At 38.6% G+C, this 22,795-nt stretch overlaps 1 protein-coding gene across 2 annotated transcripts in view; it reads left to right on the plus strand.

Annotated features, from left to right (window-relative positions):
• The window catches only part of YIPF6 (Yip1 domain family member 6), a 32,703-nt gene extending 22,862 nt beyond the window's left edge, over window positions 1–9,841 (plus strand). Inside the window, exons 5-7 of one of the 2 annotated variants that reach the window (XM_070290268.1) lie at window positions 2,320–2,445; window positions 3,085–3,242; window positions 5,171–9,841. In XM_070290268.1, coding sequence (XP_070146369.1) covers window positions 2,320–2,445; window positions 3,085–3,242; window positions 5,171–5,289 — 403 coding nt within the window. In that variant the 3' untranslated portion in view covers window positions 5,290–9,841. The remainder of the gene's footprint in view (window positions 1–2,319; window positions 2,446–3,084; window positions 3,243–5,170) is intronic. The other variant, XM_070290269.1, reaches the window with a different exon arrangement.
• Window positions 9,842–22,795: the final 12,954 nt, after the last annotated feature.

Here is a 22,795-nt window from a genome sequence, read left to right on the forward strand (position 1 = left end):
TGGAGTTTCAAAATTGAAGGGGATATTTTTTTTGGATACTCTGATTTTTATTAAGTTACTTATGATTCATGGTATCAAAATGATTTATCAGTCTTGTCCATAGAAGACTTTAACTTCAACTGCATTATTAATTTCTACTGCATTTCATTTTCAGAATTTTTCATTTTGGACTTCTTTGACAAATTATACTCCTTATGCATTTAAATCTAAAAAGTCAAGTAGCTTTCTAGATCAGTTCAAAGAGTGATGGAATTAAAGATATGAAAATTACACCCCCCCCCATTTATCAGTGAGTTCTTACCCTGTTTTAGTCATTTCTATAGTCATTACTATGTTTTAGTCATTTCAGCATTTATTCACACTCATTTACCTCCCCCATCATTAAGCTAAGTGAATTAAGTATCTTAAAGTTTTAAGTACTAAACAATTAAAGTAGTATTTATTTGCAAACATAATTCTTTTAAAATTTTACTAAAAGTACAAGTGAGATTAAATTAGAAGTGATTGAGTTCAAAGCAAGATCACAAAGTGTTATATTTTCCATACTCATTGTATGTAAAGAGGAAGAGGACAGAAGAAGGAAAGCAGAAGTTGTGCTGGAGAGGGTAATATAACCACTGGTAGAGTAGAAAAAATACTACACTAGGATCTATTTCTGGGTTCTGATCCTAACTTTGCTATCAGCAGAGTGACTTTGGGCCTCTAAAAAAACTTTTAAATACCTTCTCTTATCCCCATAACAAGAAGTGAATATTATTCTCCTCTTTTGACAGACAAGCTCAGGTTCAAAGAGATTGAGGACTGAACTAAACATCACATAATCAATCAGTGGTAGACCTGGAATTCCACTTCAGGTTTCCTTGACTGCCCATTCTCTACCTCTGTGATTATTACACATCTCTTCCTACCTAACCTCTCTGGGTTTCCTTTTCCATATCTATAAAAGTAGATGGTTGTGGGTCCTTTCCAGGCCTAACCTATTGTGATTGTAGATTCAAATTTCTTACTGGCTTCTCTAACCCTTTTTAAATGTAAAGTCAAGTGCATGGTAATTTAGGTAAAAACGTGGAGTGCTCTATCGTATGCTTTTAATAACCATATCAAGGGACATAATCCAGTGCCTTGATGTAAGTGTTTATATTAAAAGCTCTGAGCATATCCTTTTTTAGTTTTGAAAGATTAGAGATTATAGAATTTAATCCTGCTTATTTGCAGAGAAGAAAATCAGAGTCCTAAGACATCAAGTGATTTGCTCTAGTTTACATATCTGGTGACAGAATTAGGATCAATATCTGAGTCTCCTGCCTTCCAGTACAGTTAATCCTCTTTCTATCATACCATGCTGAAATAATAGGAGTTCCAGAGAACAAGTGATCAGGGCTAGCATTCATCTCATCAAATTGTCAGGACTTGGAATGGAGTATGCAGAACCATAGAATACAAAAGCCTGTGCTGGCAAATAGCATAGCAGCGCAAGACTTACGGTGTGATTTGTCTCTACTTTGTAATAAGAAGAGGTTGTTAAAAAAGAAGTTTTGAGGTGATGTTACTCTGTTACTGAAAAAAATGACACAGAGTACAAGTGCAAGTCCAAAATTCAAAACAGTTTATGTGTTAAATTCTTAATATTTAAGTGACTGTTCAATTACTCAGTTTCAAAGAAAGCCTTCTAGTGATAATTTGTATGCTTTGATTTTTAAAAGATCAACAACTAAACAGATAGGCTGTTTGCATTTTTAAATGCCAGAGCTATAATCTTAACCCAAGAATTGCAAATTCAAATGTGTATATTCATGTATTGCAAATTGGTGACCAAAAGCCCTTGTGAAGGAATCTGCTGCTGTGTCACCTGCACCTGATTATTGCCATGTAGAAATGCAGGCCCGGTGATAGAACCTCTTCTGATTTTTTAAGAAAATCCAGAAATACATATTTTTATGTGAAATCTCCCAATTTTAAAATAACATCAACTTGAATTTAAAACCTTTTAAAAGTATTATATGGACCAGCAACCTCATGTCCGTGAGTCACACTTAGCCCTTCAGTTTATATCCTCTGCTTAACCAAAAAAGGTCTTCAGTAATCCATTTAAACATTCCCACAAGATCAAAGGGAGCATCCCTTGTAGTCCTGAGGGATTTGGAATTTGAAATAAGGGAGCCTTGCCATATACTTGAGGCATTTTCCTTTTGTACACCCTATAAGAGATCTTCAGGTAAGATATAGAGCAGCACCCTGATTCAAAGTTTGAGAACCCGTACCTTAACTGTGTTGCTCTAAATAAGGTTAGGCAATTCTCATGCCATTTCCTTGTCACAGAATGCTTCAAAGAGGCTCTGTAGATAGCGAAAAAGATGGAGGGCCCCAGTTTGCAGAAGTGTTTGTCATTGTCTGGTTTGGTGCAGTTACCATCACCCTCAACTCAAAACTTCTTGGAGGAAACATGTGAGTATTATTTAAATGCATCCTTTTTCCATTTCCAGGTTGCATATCTTAGATTTTTTAAGGAAGTCTGGCTTGTTATATATTTTTCAAAAAGAAAAATCAAAATAAATGAGAGCAAAAAGAAAATTCTCTTAAAGACACTGAACAGAAATAACCTAGTTGAATTAAATTATGTTAAATTATCTGGGGTCCTTTGATAAGCTTCAGATGTTCTCTCTCCAGCCCCTGAAATGATGTGCAGAACATTTTGTGTTAGAAGATTACATTTGTTTTTGGGAACAGATGCCCCATAGCTTTCAACAAATGCTCAAATAGGTCTATAAACCAGAAAAGATTAAGAAACAAAATCTTAGTGGTTTAGTGGGAGAAAGAGGTCTCTAGGAATTAGAGTAGATCATCTAGGCCCTAAATGGCTGACTGTTAAGGCATTTAAGTAGAGAGGAGGAGAGTATGGTGAGAGAAAAACTAAGGCATATGTTTAATACAGAGGTCTATCCTCGTAAAATCAACATTAGGGTATAGGTAATATCTATCTGGAAGAAAGTAATGATCCACGATACATAGAAATCTGTATAATAAATTGTATCATGATATAGATCAACTATATTTATGATCTTTATGGATATATGTTGTTTTTAGATCTTTTTTTCAGAGCCTTTGTGTGCTGGGATACTGTATACTTCCCCTGACAATGGCACTGCTGGTTTGCCGGCTGGTACTTTTGGCTGAGCCAGGACCAATAAACTTCATGGTCCGGCTTTTTGTGGTGATCATCATGTTTGCCTGGTCTATAGTAGGTAAGAATGTACTTATCTCTGTGGTAGCAGAGCAGACTGAAAATATGGGTTAGAGACAAAGACCAGATGAGCAGTGTAACTTATAAGTCACGTTAGTGATATGAGTCTTGCTAATGTTATCCATAGAACCATCTGCTCTCAGTAGGGATAATGTCCATCTTATCTGAGTTGGCTATCTGGACTTCTGAGATGTGAAGTCACATCTTTCTTGTTTCTTCAATCTTTAAATAATGGATAGGGTTGGGAAAGGAGATTACACTAGACCTAGCTTAGTCCTGGCATATAGGAAGCATAGGTGACTTGAGAAATGACTTGAGCCTTTTCCAGCCAAATTAATCATGATAATATTTCACATTTACTGATTACTTATTGTAGGCCAGGCACTGTTGGAAGTACTTGATATATGTCATCTCATTTAACCCTCACAACAACTGGAATAAATAAAAACTGTGTTCTTATTGGTTCCATGTTTATAGATGAGAAACAGACACAGGGAGGTTAAGCAGCTTGCCCTAGGACACATAACTGGAGAATAGGGGAGTCAAGTGTGAAACCCAAGTAGATCACATACCTTTTTAGAACTGTACTATAGCACCACCCAGTATAGGTTGTTAAATATCATTACATAGTACTTTTCTGCTTCAGTAGAAAATTCTGCTAAAGATTAAGGAGAGCCTATAGCATTGGCAATGAATGCTATTTATTCATTATTTGTACATCCCTAAAATTCTCTTGAAATCCCCCCTTAAACTGAAAGTGTTCACTAGCTTCTTTTTAATGGGATAGATAGGCTGCCTAATATTTTTGTGTGCAGTAACATCTCTTTGTTTTAGAAAATGGTTAAAAGCCAAGAAGTGATCCAAACTAAGGTTTGGGAATGCCAGAATTGCTTTCCCAAATACTATTTAAAAACTGCCTATGGAAGAACCCCTCATTCCCTCACTTAGAGTCTGATGATTTACTGTACATGTAGTTCTAAATAACTTAGTTATCCAGTGTCCAGGCCCACAGGGGTTCAGCAAGTGGAATCTTAGAAGAGAGAGAGGTACCTGTAATTCAGCTAAAGTGTATTAAGCAAAAACTATGTGTCAGGCACTGTGCTAGGCATGGTGTCTATCCTCTGAGTTCACAGTCTAGGCATGTAAACACTTAAGGGCCATAAAGTGTTCCAGGTGGGCAATGGAAGTCTGTGCCAGGTATAGTGGGGACACAGAAGAGGTAAGTGGGCATTTCTACCTGGGGTGGTAGGATGCCAGATGGTTGTTCAGAAAAGATCTCCTTGAAGGATCATTATTGAATAAAAAGATGAGTAGGTATTTCCTGAATGGTCAAGAGGGTTGACATCTAAAAGAGCTAATAGGGAGTTCTCTAGTGGTCCAGCGTTTAAGACGTCATGCTCCATATGCAGGGAGCTTGGGGTTTGATCCCTGGTCAAAGAACAAAATTCCACGTGCCACAACTTAGAGCCTGCATAGTGTAACTAAAGAGCCCACATGCTACAGTGAAGATCCCACACGTGGCAATGAAGATCCAGTGTGCTGCAATTAAGACCTGGGACAGCTAGAGAAATAGATAAATAATAAAACAGTTGATAATAAGAACAATTACTCAAAAAATACAACATGTGAGACCATTTGCCATAGGAGCTTTGTAATCCTTTTTAGTACAGTTCAGTAGCTTCTCATAAAAGTGTAAGAAACCCCTTTTAGAAAGATTTCTATCTAAAATGGTAGGAAAGAAGCTTTCTATACTTGAACCAAGCAGCTCTCAGCTGCTGCCAAATGCAGTTTTAAGGTCACAAATATAACTGAACTTGTAGTATATAATTCTGTGTCCCAGACTATGCCAAGCACATTCAAGTTTAGTAAATGTTAATAGTTGTGACATTCGTATTAAATATTCCTTTTGTTTTGTTTTGTTTTGTTTAGCTTCTACAGCTTTTCTTGCTGATAGCCAGCCTCCAAACCGCAAAGCCCTTGCTGTTTATCCTGTTTTCTTGTTTTATTTTGTCATCAGTTGGATGATTCTCACTTTCACTCCTCAGTAAATGGAAGTTAAAAACCAGGGAATTCAAAACTCATCTCAGAGATGCAGTTCACCATGAAGCTTTGCCTCTGGCCCTCTTTTGTCTGTTTTGGAGTTACTTGGTAACTGGGTGTGTGAGGTGATTATAAAGGAGCCATAAAGCACCGTCACCATTTATGTAAGGAACTAATGTTTGAAAAGCTGTCCTTTCCCTCTTAATGTTATTTCTTTAAAATATGTGTGCATAGTACACAAAATATAATGCCTCCTAAGGCATGATGGGCTCACTGTGGTTCATTTGGGTGACAGCCAATGACTTGGGAAAGCAACATGGATTCATTCTGCAAGTTGAATAGAGTTGGTAACTATATTTTCAGTTTTGAGAATACCAGTTCAGGTGCAGCTCTTAAACATATTGCCTTATGACTATTAGAATATTCTCTTTTCATAAATGAGAAGGGATAGTCTGTCTATTTTACTTCTCTTAAGCTTAAAAAGACAATGACAGAGGTTGGGAAGGGGGTTCATAGATGTGGGAGGAGAAAACATGCACTAACCAAAATTCAGATTTTGATTAGAGACAATTCTGAACTTGTTGCTTAAAAAAAAAAAAGGACATCTAAAGCATAAGTTTTTTTAGTCTTTCTGTATAGTCACCTCTCTGCTGTGTTAAATAGCAGCTCAGTGACACTTTAATTTTCAGTCTTACTCCCAAGTTCTGCATTTGCAAGCTAAGATATTAGCAGTGAACATGTAATTTTTCTTCTACTGAAGCTCTTAGTGGACCAATGCTTGAACTTACCCAAGTAGAAGACCTCAGAAATTTAGATTGGTAGGTCCCTGATGCATATTATCATGTGGGCACTTTCTATTCAGGGTAGAATGAGGCAGTTTGGATACAACATAGCTGTAAGGAATTTCTTACTGTTCTGTGTAGTCTGGCCTCTAACTAGAAAGTAAAGCTGAATCAGAAGGCTGCACTCAGCCATATGAACATGGAGAGATTTAGTGTTCTGATGGCTGATTGACAGAACAGCTAGATGCTTAAAGCATTACATAGGATGAGTTGAGTTTACAGCTGCCACCTTTTCTACTAATGGGCTTAGCAGTTTTTTGATTAGGTGTGTTTTTCAGGTTGGGAAATAGCAGTTTATTTTCTTGGTTTTAGACTTTATTTGTAAAACCAGTTAGATTTACAGCTACTTTTTTGCACATGTGCACCTACTTGTATTCTCAGCTGTTTATGCACACAAGTCTGAAGGGAGCAGAGTGTCTGAGACAGGCTGATTCTGAGCTAACTGGGGCTCCTTTAAGGTAATATGAACTGCTGCCTTCTGTAAATTGCACAGTGAAGAACTCTTAATAGACAAAGATTAGGAGTCAGGCAGAAAACATTCATTGTAAATATACAGTTACTTATAAAGATAGCAATTTCTTATTCCACATTTTTTCTTTATCATGGAATTTAAATATTTATTCATTTGTATTTGAAGATGGCCTACACATAGATATGTAATTGTAAAAGCATATTTTCCCCATCCCTAGATTAACCAAGACCAAGTGAACAGTACTAGGACAAATGAGTCCTTGGAATGATATTCAATTACAGAGCATTGCAAAGTTGGCTCTCTGTGTCCCAGTCTTGTCCAGATATTTTGGTTATGTATTTGTTTCAATTTCCCTTTACAATTTCAAAATAAATCCTGTTAGGACAAAGCCAATATTTCATCCTTGAACTGATAAATATTTATATTTTGAAATATTTGAAACTGGTTCTAAGTTTGAAATTGGTCCTAACTTGTCATCTGTTTCCACTGTCTGAAATTTTCTAACTTCTCACAAAACACACTCTTCCAAAGTTGTTTTGCAATCTGTCCCATTGATTATAATGTAAAATTAAAGAAATAATCATGCTTCTTAAAAGGGAATTAAATATTTACTGAATTTTACTCAGGCTAAATATTTGATCAGAAATTCCTAAGGCCACAGCTTTGGTGGGGGTCTGTGTGTGGTTGGGGGTAGAGGGAGGGTATTACACATATTGGGTGTTAAGGTAACTTGTTCTGTTTTAATCTGTTGGTTTTGGGTGACTTAGGGAATAGTTTTATTTGAAATTATCGTTCTGAAAATGAGTGGTCAGTTTGAGGGTATAAATAAATATTAATATATGCAAAAAAAGTGCATTGCTTTCTGTCACAGAAGACCTGAATATCTGAAAGTTGTAACCCTCAAAACAACTTTCCCTGATTTGCTGCAGAGGCACATGGATAATTATAGAGAGCAAGACCAGAAGGGAAAAGGACTCGAACAAAGGAAACTCTGTTCCAAGAATTGGAAGGTTTCATGTTTTAGATGAAATTCAAGCGTGTAAGCATCACTGCCTAATGTGGTGCATTACTGCCATTGTGGTTTATCACTTGCTGCTCCTACTTCTGAGATTGACTGGTTGTCATATTCTTTTAGCAATAGGAAAGATGAACACTGGATTTAATTGCTGTTCAGATTAGAAAAAACTCAATTGATGCAAATATCTTTTTGCAGTAGTGTTAAAATTCAGTCACTGATTGTCAGATCTTTTGCCTTTTGCCTCTTAAGTGACTTATTGCATGAGTTGAGTTGTATCTTTTTGTTGTGTTGGGGATTTTCTTTTGGGCAAGGTGAGGGGAATCACAGGGCATGGTAAACATTTTACTGTATTTGTTTTTTTATAAAGTGTTCCCCAAAAAGTGATTAGAAGGCTAGTAAGCATATATTTGAAAGTTTAACAGTGTACACCACATAATCTAAGCACTTACTGTGTTTGGACTTCTTGTTTATTCCTGGAGATGAAAATGAAAATCTCCCATCATTTCAGATTCTTGGTTAACATCAAGTCATTGAAATTTACCTAAAACCTATCACGGTATGATCAGATATCCATTGCATGCAGTTGTTTTATTCCAGAGTAGAATACTGAAATTGTGATTCTTAATTAAACTGTTCATTTCTCAGAGAATTTGGATAGAAATAAATGTGTGAATGTTAATCCATATATCATATATGTAAAATAGAAATACTTTTCTGGATTCTGTGGGCTTTTATTAAAAATAATTTCTAGGGATTTATTTGAGCCATAGGATGGCTAAATAATAATGTGACAATAATATTACTACTAATAATAGCTAACATTTATTGGGCACTTACTGTGTACCAGACACTTCTATTTTTTTAAGAATTTTTATAACATCTTTATTGGGATACACTTTACCACAAAATTCACCTTTTTAAAGTAATGTACAGTTCAGTGATTTTTCCGTATATTCATATAATAGTACACCTATCACCATTATCTCATTTTAGAACATTCTATGATTCCACAAAGAAACCCCATATCCATTAGCCATCACTCCCCTTTTCCCTTTTCCCCACCCCCTGGCAGCCATCAATCTTTCTGTGTCTGTTGATTTGGCCAGTGCGTCTCCTCCAGTCTTCAACATAAAGTGGTACAATCCTCATTTTGTTGTTGTTGTTCAGTCACCAAATAGTATTCGACTCTTCATTACCCCATGGACTGCAGCATGCTGGGCTTCCCTGTCCCTCACCATCCCCCGAAGTTTGCCCAAGTTCATGTCCATTGAATTGGTGATGCCATCTAACCATCTCATCCTCAGTTGCCGTCTTCTTCTGCCGTCAGTCTTTCCCAGCATCAGGGTCTTTTCCAAAATCCTAATTTTACTGGTAGAAAATTGAGGGACAGAAAGATTAAATTGTCCAAGGTCACACAGTAAATTGATTTAAAATAGAAAAACACATTATCTGAGATCATAGTAGGACAATAGTTTTGAATTACATTGTTATGCATATGAAATAAATACACCCCTTCTCCAGGGTATGTTCCCCATTATTAGCCATTACAACCTACAGCTGTAGGTGGTCAATAACTTGTTCTTTTTTTTCTGAGTACTGGAGCAGTACATTAGCAGCATCTGAGAAAAACACAAGAGCAGTTGTACATTGGGAAGAGTTAGGTTTGCTGCCCTCACTCCTTGAGCCCCTCCCCTCCTCGCACCACCAGACACATATATCCCTCCCCATTAAGGGATCTTAAGAATCTTAAGAATCAAGTCTTAAGAATCAAGCAGCTTCTGCCTCTTTGTTTTATTTCTTCTAGAGGGATAGTTAACACATCAAAATTTAACTTGTCTATTCATGTGTTTATAGTCAAGAGATGCCGCTGGTCACATATAGTACCAGCTATATTCCTAAGACCTCAGAGAGCAGTAGTAGTATGAGAATAGAATGCTTTTCTACTTGAGTAAACTAGGTGGGAGGGAGAAATAATAACACAGTAAATAAAGGTTTTGCCTTAATGAAGTTAGTGTTCCAGCCTCTTAGGAAGTGGCCACATTCTGCTTTTGTTCACTCTGTTCTCTTTCAGAGCCTTTGTACTCTGCATCGTCACTGCTGGTATTTCTTGGTCCTCTTCAATATACTGTTTTAATCCTCATCTTTCCTATAAAGAACCTGTGAAAAGAATAAATCTGTAAAATGATTTGTGAATATTAAATGTACAAATAAAAAACACTGGAAAAGGAGAATTTGCATGTGCCTTTCTTATGCTGAAAGGCAGGGGGATATTTGCTGCTAGTATTTTCAGATATACTGTCATCAGAAAATATTGAATGCCGTGTAGGATTGCACAGCCAGCAAGTTAGAAAGGAAGTCACATTTACTGAGCAAAGAATATTTACCAGGTGCTGTTTTTTTGTTTGTTTGTTTTTAAACTTTTTGCCACTCCACGGGCATGTGGGACTAATTCCCTGACTAGGTATGGAACCTATGTTTCCTGCATTAGAAGCATGTAGTCTTAACCACTGGATCACCAGGGAAGTTCCATAATAGCTGTTCACTATTGTTCCCAGTGAAGTTAAGGTTCTTGCCTCATTGCAAAAGAATTAGGAGACAAGCAGGGAAGTTAAGAAAGCAAAGTGACCTTGAGCAAGAATACTCTCAGGAGAAGAGTGGGCAGACAGAGCTGTTGCTCTGGGTTTCTTTGGCGAGCCAGTTATGAGAGGTACACAAATGAAGGGATGGAATAATCACTGGGGAAAGAGGGGTTTGGGGGTAATATTCCCTGATTTTCATCCCAGCTTCATCTTCCAGAGGGTGGGAGGGGTTTTTGTCCTTATTTAGTTTGTAATTGTCATGGTGTTGGCTCTTGATGGGTCCTTATGTATAAGGCCAATTTTATATAATGAGAGCCTAATGAGCAGCAGGTCACACTTGAACATAGGAGATTCCCCACCTTTCTTTCTTTGCTTCCCCAACACTTATCACCCAAAAGGTGTGGTTTCATGTCAGTCTGTTTTGTCTGTCCATGGACCCCTGCTGTTTACAAGCTGCATGATCTTTTGCACCCTGGTTCCTGCCCCCATTTCTCTGCTCATATTTAGCTACCTGCCTGCTGCCACAGTATCTTTAATCACAGCAGTCTTTTGAGGTTGATGGTATTATCGTTAATCTCACAGTTGAGGAAAACGGGACTCAAGGAGATGCAGGATACAGGATGCTCGGGCCTGTTGCACTGGGATGACCCAGAGGGATGGTATGGGGAGGGAGGTGGGAGGTGGGTTCAGGATGGGGAACACGTGTACACCTGTGGCAGATTCATGTTGATGTATGGCCAAACCAATACAATATTGTAATTAGCCTCCAATTAAATAAAATTATATTTTTAAAAAAGTTTCCCAAAGGGATATAGTGGTGCAACCAGGATTCAGACTCACGTTTTATGACTCCATAGCCCCCTATATCAGTTTGTTGCCAAACTAAAATGTTTACCCAATTAAACTAAACCAGATCAGTCATGCAGCTTAAGAGTGTGGTGAAAAACAGCTTTCAGCTTTGTGCTGTAGACTATCCTCCCTCTCAGTTTACAGTCTGTGTGGAGAAACTATATCTTCTACTCCACTGACACATATAATAGTTGAAATACATGGTGATTCTTATTTTTGGTACCACATAAGATGTCATAGTCATCAGTAAGAATAAGAGAAAGTCTTTGAAATATTGAGAATGTTTCATCCAAGAGGAGAGGAGGAAGAGCATTCCAGATAGCAGAGAATACTCATGAGCAAAGGTGAGAGGGAGAAGGCAAGCCTGTAAAGCCATCTGTGTGCACGTGTGAGTGTGGCACATGGTCCTGTACACAGTCACAGTGCTTTGTGACACTTTTCTAGCTGTCTTTATACATCTTCCTTCACTCTGTGAGGTAGGTAAAACTAAGCTTATTTTGTAGTTAAGGAAATAGGCTTGGGAAATGAAATAATACGCCTTGGGTTACAAAGCCAGCCAGTCACTTAAGAACACAATTGGAAAGTTGTTAATACAGTGATTTTTTTTAATAACTCATATAATGAAGTGAATTCAACTGAATTGGGGAAATGAAGTTAGTAGAATAAGGTGAGGCCAAATTATTGAAAATATTGAAAAGTAGGAAATCATAAGCTAGGTCTCATGGTAAGAAATCAGGCACCTCCGAATGTTCTGAAATGGTAATATCTTGATGAGAGTGACTTTGAAGGAATAAGTGAGAACATGAGAAATTGGATTGGGAGAAAGATAGAAGAAAGTGCCAAGAGCAAGAAAGATGCTCTTCTGTACGTATGGGAAAATGCCATGTTTCTGAGAACAGTTGTAGAGGTGCCAGGTTTGGCTATCAAAATGGTTATATCCTGGAGACAACTGGAAATAGGAGTCTGGAGAGTTGTAGAAATCATAGATATGTAGGTTTGAGCTGACAGATGTGATGGCATGTTGAGAGAATGCATTGTCTCAGTCTTGGTGACAAGCATAGTTGATAGAGGGCAGGGCTGCCAAAAGAAAGATGAGAAGGAAGGAAGAGTCTTTTCAGACACAGAACATTAGACATGAAAGGAATTTAAGAGGTAACTGATTTCAATTTGCTCATTTTACCAATGAAAAGTTAAGTCCCAAAGAGGGAAAGTTACTTATCCAATGTTACTGAAAGGAATCAGAATATAACCTAGTTTTCTTCGCTTTTGGTCCTCTGTTCTTTCTGTAACATCAGAGTAGAATACCTGAATAGGACTGTAACCTGATACCAAAAAAGAAAGAAAAAAGGAAACCAACACTTTTCTTCGTCAGTGGATAGGTGCATATTTAACAATGAAATAGGAAGGAGCACATGAGAGTTATAGGCTCCAGGGAAAAGGGTTTATTGAGGGAGCAACACCCCAAAGATGAAAAGGACTTTGATTCAGAACATAGTTGATAGGTTAAGCTTTAGAGCTTGTCATCCAAACTTCTCAAAAAAACTTGTCTACACTCACATGTAACTAACAAACACCTCAACTAACTGTATTCTGGCTTTTATGCTCACTTTAGTGTTCTCATTCCTAATTGCCAAGTCCTTACACTACTCTTCTGCATTGACACTATCCATCACTCCTAATTTCTCCTGGAAATAATTTCCTCTTGTCCATGATATCAAACTGTGTGTTCTCATAATCATCTATTTCTTATTAATGGGCTCCTCTTCCTCTCTGCCTCCTGCTCTTCTCAATCTACAAAGTCCCTACATAGTGAAATCTACTCTCATAATTTCAACTGCCACAGTAGGCTTTTGCCTGTTCAATGTGCGTTTCCATCCTCTTTCTAGTTCTTTTGAAGAATTCCTCCCTTACTGGTATTGTGAGGTGTCATCTGTGGTGCTCATATCCTCCCTGCCACAGAAGTAGACGTGAGACCTGCGTGCACTTGCTGAGTCACTTCAGTTGTGTCCAACTCTTTGTAACCCTGTGGACTGTAGCCCTCCAGGCTCCTCTGTCCATGGGATTCTCCAGGCAAGAATTCTGGAGTGGGTTACCATACCCTCCAGGGGATCTCCCTGACCGACGATTGAACCTACGTCTCTTATGTCTCCTGCACTGGCAAGCAGATTCTTTACCACTAGCACCACCTAGGAAGCACCAACTGAGCCAATCATGTTATTTCCTTCTCTTCAACACACTAATTAATGAAAGGATGAGTATCTGTCCAAGTTGGCCTAATCAGAGGCCTCCTTAGTCTTCTGCTAGAAATAATAGGAAAGACTGTCTTCTTTTTGGATAGTGAGTTGTAAAGATACAGGCCTAGGGTGGTCAGTGGCCAACTTTTTCTCCACCTGGAGGAAACAGCTAAAGAGTATGAGTTATAGAAAGAGAATCTGACAACTGAGGAACACTTCAGGAGGCTTGAGCCCTGCATTTAGTTGTGTCCAAACACAGCAAGCTCTACTCCTGGATGGATGAGCCAATAATTAGTTTGAGGAATTCTGATAACTCTGAAATCTTATCCAGAACTTTGATGTATGATATATAACATGACATAGAAATAGTTGCCTCCTGGATGGTCACTTGAAAGTCCCATATGGTCTCTAAGCTTGTCATGTCTTAACTGAATTTGACTGGTCCTCCAAAAGCCTGCTTCTCCTATGTTCCTTATTGTAGAGAACATCATTACCATTATATCCAGTTACCCAAGTTAAAAATCTAAAAATTTGCCCTAAACTTCTTCCTACTTCCCTATATTTATTCTCAACAATATTGCTAGTTTTACTCACTGAACCCGGCTCAACTCCATCTCTTCCTCTCTATCCTCACTTACAGTTTGGTTTCAGTCCTCATTTTCTCTTGTTTGGACTATAGCAAGAAACCTGTATGTAGTTGACCTGCTCAAATCTGTTTGTCATACTGTTGTCAGAGTTACCTCCTTTGTAGATTTGACCACATCTCCCCTGCAAAGAGATGGGGAAACAATGGACACAGTGACAGACTTTATTTTCTTGGGCTCCAAAATCATTGTGGATGGTGACTGCAGCCATGAAATTAAAAGATGCTTGCTCCTTGGAGGAAAAGCAATGACAAACCTAGACAGCATATTAAAAAGTAGAGATGTTACTTTGCCTATAAAGGTCCATGTAGTCTAAGCTATGGTTTTCCCAGTAGTCATGTACAGATGTGAGAGCTGGGCAATAAAAGAGGCTTTTTTCTCCAGAGCTCCAGATATGTTTCTAATGAACAGTCATGTTTAAAAACAACTGGACTATATGATGATCTTTTACTTTTATCTAGTTTGTTTCACATTTTTTATTTCATATTCAGTACTCCCATTTCATTTAGTTTATGTTCTCCAATTTCTCCATCTCTTTTTTTAATGTTCTTTCTCAAGCCTTTATCAAGTATAGTAAAACAGCTTTTGTATACATAGATATAAATATGTATAATATATATTTTAGAAAACTTATGAATTTTTGCCTAACTAAAAAATTATGACATTTTGATTCCACTTGTTTGACTTAGTCTGAATAGAATGCTAGGTTTCTAATTAAAAAATATATATTCAATAAGCAACAAAGGTTTGCTGTATAGCATAGGGAACTGTAGTCAATATCTTGCAATAACCTATGATGGAAAATAATTTCAAAAATTATATATGTATATTTATATAGTTGAATCACCTTGCTGTGTACCTGAAACATTGTAAGTCAATATACTTCAATAAAATATATATATTTAAAAAAAGGCTGAGTGTCAAAGAATTGATGCCTTTGAACTGTGGTGCTAGAGAAGACTCTTGAGAGTCCCTTGGACAACAAGGAAATCAAACCAGTCAATCCTAAAGGAAATCAACCCTGAATATTCATTGGAAGGACTGGTGCTGAAGCTGAAGCTCCAATACTTTGGCCACCTGATGCAAAGAGCTGAGTCATTGGAAAAGGCCCTGATGGTGGGAAAGATTGAAGGCAGGAGGAGAAGGGGAGGACAGGATGAGATGGTTGGATGGCATCACCAAGTCAATGGACATGGATTGGAGCAAACTCTGGGAGATGGTGAAGAACAGGGAAGCCTGGCATGCTGCAGTCCATGGGGTTGCAGAGTCATACAACTGAGCAACTGAAAAACTCCTCAGTTTAAATCTCTCCACTGCCTCCCCATCTTCTCTAGGATAAAGCTGAAAGTGTTTATAACATGAATTATAAGGTCTTCTGTTATCTGACCCAGCTTTCCTCTCTAGCTTCAGTTCCTGGCCTTAGATTCTATGCTCTTGCAACAATGAACTACTTGTCCCCAAATACCCACTGTGCTGTTTCTCACCTCTGTGCTATTGCTCATGCTGTCTCCTCTCCATACCCGCCTTTTCCTTTAAAAATCAGCCAGGCCTTACTTCTTCCAGGAAGTTAACTACCCTCCTCCTGGGCAGTTTCTAATTCCTGCCCTATGCCACCTGGTTTAGGTATTGTCTTCTGTGCTACCATAATACCCTTCATTCCATCAATAAATATTTATTGAGTGCTGATTAAATTGAACAAGATAACCTCTCCCTTCATGGAGGTAACATTTTCTTGCCTTGTGGTAAAGTTCTTGTCAGTCACTGCACTTTACACTGAATTAAGCTGAATTATACTCACCTGTTTGACTTTTCTGCTAGATCATGAGATATAAAAGGACAAAAATCATGGCCAATTTAACTTTTTATCTTTAGAACCTGGCCAGGAAACTGGCACATGATAGACACTCAATATTTGTCGACTGATTTAGACTCAGGAGGGTCATTCCAGAATACAGGTAGGAGGGAAAGAGGAGTAGAGTTAGGTCTGATCTCAGTGGGGACAGGGAAGGAGAGGCTGGAGAGAGAGATAAAGGGATAAATACAATGTGGAAAGCATATTAGTAGAGGCTATGGGAGCCCAGAGATGTGTTTTTATCCAGTGTATTGAAGCAGTTGGTGACCCATGAGGCTATTCACTCTGTATGGTTAGCAGTCTTTTCTGGGAAGGGGAAAGCCTGCTGCTTTACTAAAAGGGAGAGATTATATGCTGACATTCAGTGTATGCTTTCTTTGAGTCCTCCCTCACACTAGCCCTGCAAACTGTGTTAGTACCATTTTACTAATAATGTGAAAGGAGAGACTCAGAGGTGAAATTATTTATCCAAGGCCACACAGTTAGTAAGTGGCAGAGCTGGGACTTGAGCCCAGGTCTGATTCTAAACAACATAATCAGTTATTATTAGGTTCTACTGCATATAATAGGAAAAAAATGACAGATAAGAATGTATTAAATAAGATAGAGGTTTATTTCCCTCTCATATACAAAAGTCTAGAAGTGGGAGGTCTGGAGTTGGTATGGTGATTCCCTGGCACCACCTAGGACCTAAGCTCCAATTTCTTGGTGCTGCCATCCTCAGTATTAGTTTCCTTCCTGGAGGTTACCTCATGGTCTAAGACAGCTGCTGAGCCTAGTCTGCTATATATGCATATCAGACAGCAGTTAGAAGCAGGGGAAAACAAAAGAGTAATTTTTTCCCCAGGCAAGTCAGCTCTCTTTAAGCTATCTTCTGAGAAGTTAAACATAGCACTTCTGCTTATATCTCCTTGCTAGGAAGCTTATATCAGGTGTATATAGCTGGGGTGGGGAGGGGAGTTAGAGAAATGCACTTTCAGCTAAGTGAATTTGCTGCCCCAAATAAAGGTGGACTATTGCTATTAAAGAAAAAGAGGGACTAGGTATTGAGTGCACCAAGCAATCTCTGTAAAAATATTGTTTCAGTACATTTTAGGAATAACTTACATATAATAAAGGGCTCATTTTAAATGTGCAAGCTGATGAGTTTTGACAAATGTAAGCAGTTGTATAATCAGCACCACAATCAAGATATTAAATATTTTGTTATCATTTCTAAAAGGCCTTTTGTGTCCCCTTGTAAACAATGTCCTCCAATCACTGGTCCCAGACAATCAGCGGTTTGCTGTCACTTTAGTTTTTCCCATTCTGTTGGGTTGGCCAAAAGTTCATTTGGGAAAGAGCTGAGTGAACTTTTTGGCCAACCCAGTAGAATTTCATGTAGTCTTTTGTGTCTGATCTTTCACTCTGCATGTTTATAAGTTGATTCTTTTTGTTGTATGTATCCATAGTCTGTTCCTTTTTTATGGCTGAGTGGTATTGTATGGTGGAGAAAGCAATGGCACCCCACTCCAGTACTCGTGCCTGGAAAATCCCATGGACAGAGGAGCCTGGTAGGCTACAATCCATGGGGTCGCGAAGAGTTGGACTCGACTGAGCGACTTCACTTTCACTTTTCACTTTCATGCATTGGAGAAGGAAATGGCAACCCACTCCAGTGTTCTTGCCTGGAGAATCCCAGGGACGGGGGAGCCTGGTGGGCTGCCATCTATGAGGTCACACAGAGTCGGACACAACTGAAGAGACTTAGCAGCAGCAGCAGTATTGTATGGTATAAATATCCCACGGTTTTAAAAACCCATTCTCAGTCAAGATGGCAGAATAGGAGGATGCAGTATTCAGCTCTCCTTACAAATACGTCAAGAATACATCTACAAATGGAAAAATTCTCACAGAGCACCTGCTAAACATTAATAGAAGACTTCAGACACCTCAAAGAATAAGAAAAATTCCTTTGCAACCAGATAGGATGAAAGAAAGAAAAAAAGGAGGAATTGGGAAGGGACCAGCATGCCTGGCAGGAAGCTGAAGATGAGGAGAGGTCCCTGCACTCAGAAAAACTCCCTCACAGTGGGGAAATCCGCTGGGACCTTTTGAGGATTGGAGGGGAATGCAGTGAATGCTATGTGGAAGGCTGGGCAAAGTAGGGACTGTGTGCATGGTCTGGGTCACAGCCCAGCACCCCAGCCTGAGTCATGTGTCTCCTCTTATGGAGGGGGACTGGGTGCTGGAAAGTGGGACTTGGAGTGCAAATCCAGGGAGGGGACAGCTGTTGGGTGTGAAAAGACAGCCTGCAGGGACAGGAGTGAGGAGCACCACAGCAGGAGAAGTTTGTGGAAGATGCCTGAAACACCATAGAGCCAAGGCATCATTGTTGAGTGGCATGCAAGGGTTGGAGCCACCATTGCAACCCCCTTTCCCACCTGCTGGCTTCTGCCTCTGCAGGCACTGGAAAGGGCACTCACCTGAGCAGACTCATCCACCCCTCAAGTAAAGCCTCTACCCATGTAGACTCTGAGGTCCTGAGTATCACCCATGCCAAAGACTTCTCAGAAATCAGCCCTGGGAAACTCAGCCAATGCTGGAGGGGACTGAGTGCTAAAGTGTGGGGTTAGGAGATCAAATCTGGGGAAGAGACTGCTGTTGGCTGCATGGATACAACAGAGGGAACAGGAATGAGGGGCTCTGTGGCCAGGAATGCTCCTAGAGGAAGTGTGGTCTGCCTAGGAAACAAGGAACCGTTGTTGAGTGGTGCACAAAGGGTTGGGCCACCACCACCACCACATGCCAGCTCCTGCCTCTGTGGGCTCTGGAAGAAACTTCCACCGGAGAGAGCATGCCCCAGTCTGTTGCAACTGCATGCCACTGTGTGCTGCCACTGGCACTACATACATACCCCAGTTGTGGGTGCCATGCCCCTCCTGAGTAAGTAAGTGTGACCCAATCAGCCCCTGGTTTCACTTCCTCTCACCTAGGTGGGGAACAGACCCTTGAGGGTAGTGCACATGCAGAGGTGGGGCCAAAACCAAAGATAAGCCCAGGGCTCAGAGTCTAAGCCACCCCACAATACCCACAGCAGGTCCAGAGGACTAGATAGAGGTATTGGAGAGCCTCCTGGGGAGATGAGGGTTGGCTGTGACTCACTGTGGGAGCAAGGACACTGATAGTGGAAGCCACAGGAAAATATTATTACTATTGTTTTTTGATTATTTGGTCTTGTTCAGTTGTTTTATTCTTATTCTTTTAAAGATATTTAATATGTCTTTTTAAAATGTGTCTTTTATGTTTTTACTTTTTGGTTATGTTTTTTATATTTTGTTTTTGTTAGCTTACTCTTTATTGATTGATTTCATTTTGGAGGTCAGGTTTTGGTTGTTCTCTTGGGTTTTTTCTTGGATTTTTGTTTTGTTTTGTTTGTTGACTTGTTTGTGTTTTATAATTTGTCTTGGGCTTTGTTTCTTTTTTTTTAGCGGGCGGGGGTGGGGGGGGGGCTTTGTTTCTTTATTTACTTTTTTCCCTTTTCTCCAACCATGCCATGCAGCTTGCAGGCTCTTGGTTTCCTAGGCAGGAGTTGGGCCTTGGTCTCCAGGGTGGGAGCACTGAGTCTAAGATACTGGAGTGCTGGAGAAGTGCCTGACTCAGGGAATATTAATTGGCATGTGCTCCCTGAAGGTATTTATCTTGACATCACTACCCAGCTCCAACTGTCTGCAGGTACTAGTGCTGCTGGACACCTAACTCCAAGCAACCAGAGAGATAATAACACAGTCCCAACCATTAGCAGACAGGCTGCCTAAAGTTGTAGTAAGCTCACAGACACCCCAGAACACATACCTGATGCAGCCCTGTCCCCCAGAGTGCAGGCACCAGTCCCTCCCACCAGGAAACCTATCCAAGCCTCTGGACCAATCTTACCCACCAGGGGGCAGACAACAGAAGCAAGAGGAACTACGACCCTACAACTTGGAGAAAGGATACCATAAACAGTAGGTTAGACAAAATAAGATGAAAGAGAAATATGTTTCAGATGAAGGAGCAAGGTAAAAACCCACAAGAAAATAAATGAAGGTGAAATAGATAATATAACTGAAGAAAAAATCAGAGTAATGAGAGTAAAGATGACTCAAGACCTTGGAAATAAAATGGATGTATGGATCAAGATGATCCAAGAAACCTAGAGGGACAAGGACCTAGAAGAACAAGAGAACAAACAATAACTGAAATGAAAAATACACTAGAACGAATTAATAGGAGAATAAATGAGGAGAAAGAACAAATAGGTGAGTTTTAAGATAGAATGGTGAAAATAGCTGCAGATGAGCAGAATAAACAAGAGTGGAAAGAAATGACAGTCTCAGAGACCTCTAGAACAATATTAAATATACCAACATTTAAAGTATGGTCTGAGAATATATTTGAATAGATTATAGTTGAAAACTAACATGGGAAAGGAAATAGTCACCCAAGTTCAAGAAGCACAGAAAGTCCTATACAGGATAAAGCCAAGGGGAAACACACTGAGACATAAAATCAAACTATCAAAAGTGAAATACAAAGAATAAACAAAAAGAAGCAAGGGAAAAGCAACAAATAACATACAAAGGCATCCCAATAAGGTTATCAGCTGATTTTTTAGCAGAAATTCTGTAGGCCAGAAGGGAATGGCCTGATGTATTTAAAGTGATGAAAGGTAAAAACCAACAACCAATAATTCTCTACGCAGCAAGGATCTCATTCAGATATGACAGAGAAATCAAAAACTTTATAGACAAGCAAAGGCTAAGAGAATTCAGTACCACCAAACCAGCTTTACAACAAATGTTAAAGGGACTTCTTTAGGCAGGTAACACAAAAGGATATGACCTACAAAAACAAACCAAGAACAATTAAGAAAATAGTAATAGCAACATACATATTGATAAATGTAAGTGGATTACATGCCCCAACCAAAAGAAACAGATTGGCTGAATGGGTACAAAAACAACATCAGTAAATATGCTGTATACAAGAAACCCACTTCAGATCTAGGGACACATACAGATTGAAAGTGGAGGAACAGAAAAAGATATTCCAGGCAAAAGAAAGCAGGAGTAACAATACTCGTATCAGGCAAAATAGACTTTTATGACTATTGTAAGAGACAAGGAAGAACACTGCATAGCCATCAAGGGCTCAATCCAAGGAAAAGATAATAGTAAATATTCATGCACCCAATGTAGGAGTGCCTCAGTACATAAAGCAAATGGTAACAGCCATAAAAGAGGAAATTGACAGCAACTCAATAGTGGGGGATTTGAACATCCCATTTTCCAACGGATAGAACATTCAGACAGAAAATGCATTGCAGGCAAATTCTTTACCACTGAGTCACCAGGGAAGCCCCAGTAAGGAAATACAAGCCATAAAGGACACATTATACCATAGACTTAATTGCTATTTATAGGATATTTTATCCAAAATTAGCAAAATATAGTTTCTTCTCAAGTGAACATGGAACATTCTCCAGGATAGATCACATCTTGGGTCACAAATCAATCCTTGGTAAGCCTAAGAAAATTGAAATCATATCAAGCATCTTTTCTGACCACAGCATAATGAGATTAGAAGTACATTACAGGAAAAAAAAAAAGAAAACAGGAATGCATGGAGGCTAAATAAACAGTGTGCTACTAAATAATCAATGGATCATTGATGAAATCAAAGAGGAAATAAAAAAATACCTAGCAACAAATGACAACCAATACATTATGACCTAAAAACGTATGGGATGCAGCAAAAGCATTAGTTTATAGCAATATAATCCTACCTCAAGAAATAAGAAAAATAAACAACCCAACCTTATACCTAAATCAACTAGAGAGAAGAACAAAAGACCCAAAGTTAGTAGAAGGAAAGAAATATTAAAAATTAGAACAGAAATGAAGTAAAAACAAAACAATAGCAAATATCAGTGAAACTAAAAGCTGGTTCTTTGAGAAGATTAACAAGATTGATAAACCTTTAGCTAGATTCATCAAGAAAAAAAGGGAAAAGACTCAAATTAATAAAAATGAAAAAGGAGAAATTACAACTGTCATCACAGAAATACAAGTGATCATAAGAGACTACTACAAACAACTATATGCCAATAAAATGGACAACATGGAAGAAATGGGCAAATTTTTAGAAAAGTACAACCTTCTAAGACTGAACCAGGGAGAAATAAAAAAATATGAACAGACCAATCACAAGTAATGAAATTGAAACCATCATTAAAAATCTTTGAACAAACAAAAGTCTAGGACCAGATGACTTCACAGGCTAATTCTATCAAAAATTTAGAAAAGAGTTAACACCTACCTATCCTTCTCAAACTCTTCCCAAAAAATTACAGCAAGGAACACTCCCACATTTATTCTATGAGGACAGCATCACCCTGATACCAAAGTAGACAAATACATCACACAAATTACAGGTCAATATCACTGATGAACATAGATGCAAAAATCCTCAACAAAATACTAGCAAACAGAATCCAGCAACTCATTAAAAAGATCATACACCATGATCAAATGAGATTTATCCCAGGAATGCAAGGATTCTTCAATATACACAAATTGATCAATGTGATACACTGTTAACAAATTGAAGAATGAAAACCATATGATCACCTTAATAGGTAAGCTTTTGACAAAATTCAATACCCACTTATGATTAAAAAAAAAAATCTCTCCAGAAAGTGGACATAGAAGGAACCTATCTCAATATAATAAAGGCTTTATATGAGAAACACATAGCAAACATTATTCTCAATGTTAAAAAGCTAAAAACATTTCCTCTAAGATCAGGAGCAAGACAAGGGTGTCCACTCTCATCTCTACTATTCAGCACTCTCACCTCTACTATTCAACATAGTTGTGGAAGTCTTAGCCACAACAGAGAAGAAAAAGAAAGAAAAAGAATCCAAATTGGCACAGAAGAAGTAAAACTGTCACTGATTGCAGATGGCATGATACTATACATAGAAAATCCTAAAGATGCCACC

This window comes from Ovis canadensis, chromosome X (genome assembly GCF_042477335.2).
Source record: "Ovis canadensis isolate MfBH-ARS-UI-01 breed Bighorn chromosome X, ARS-UI_OviCan_v2, whole genome shotgun sequence".
NCBI classification, from domain to species: Eukaryota; Metazoa; Chordata; class Mammalia; order Artiodactyla; family Bovidae; genus Ovis; species Ovis canadensis.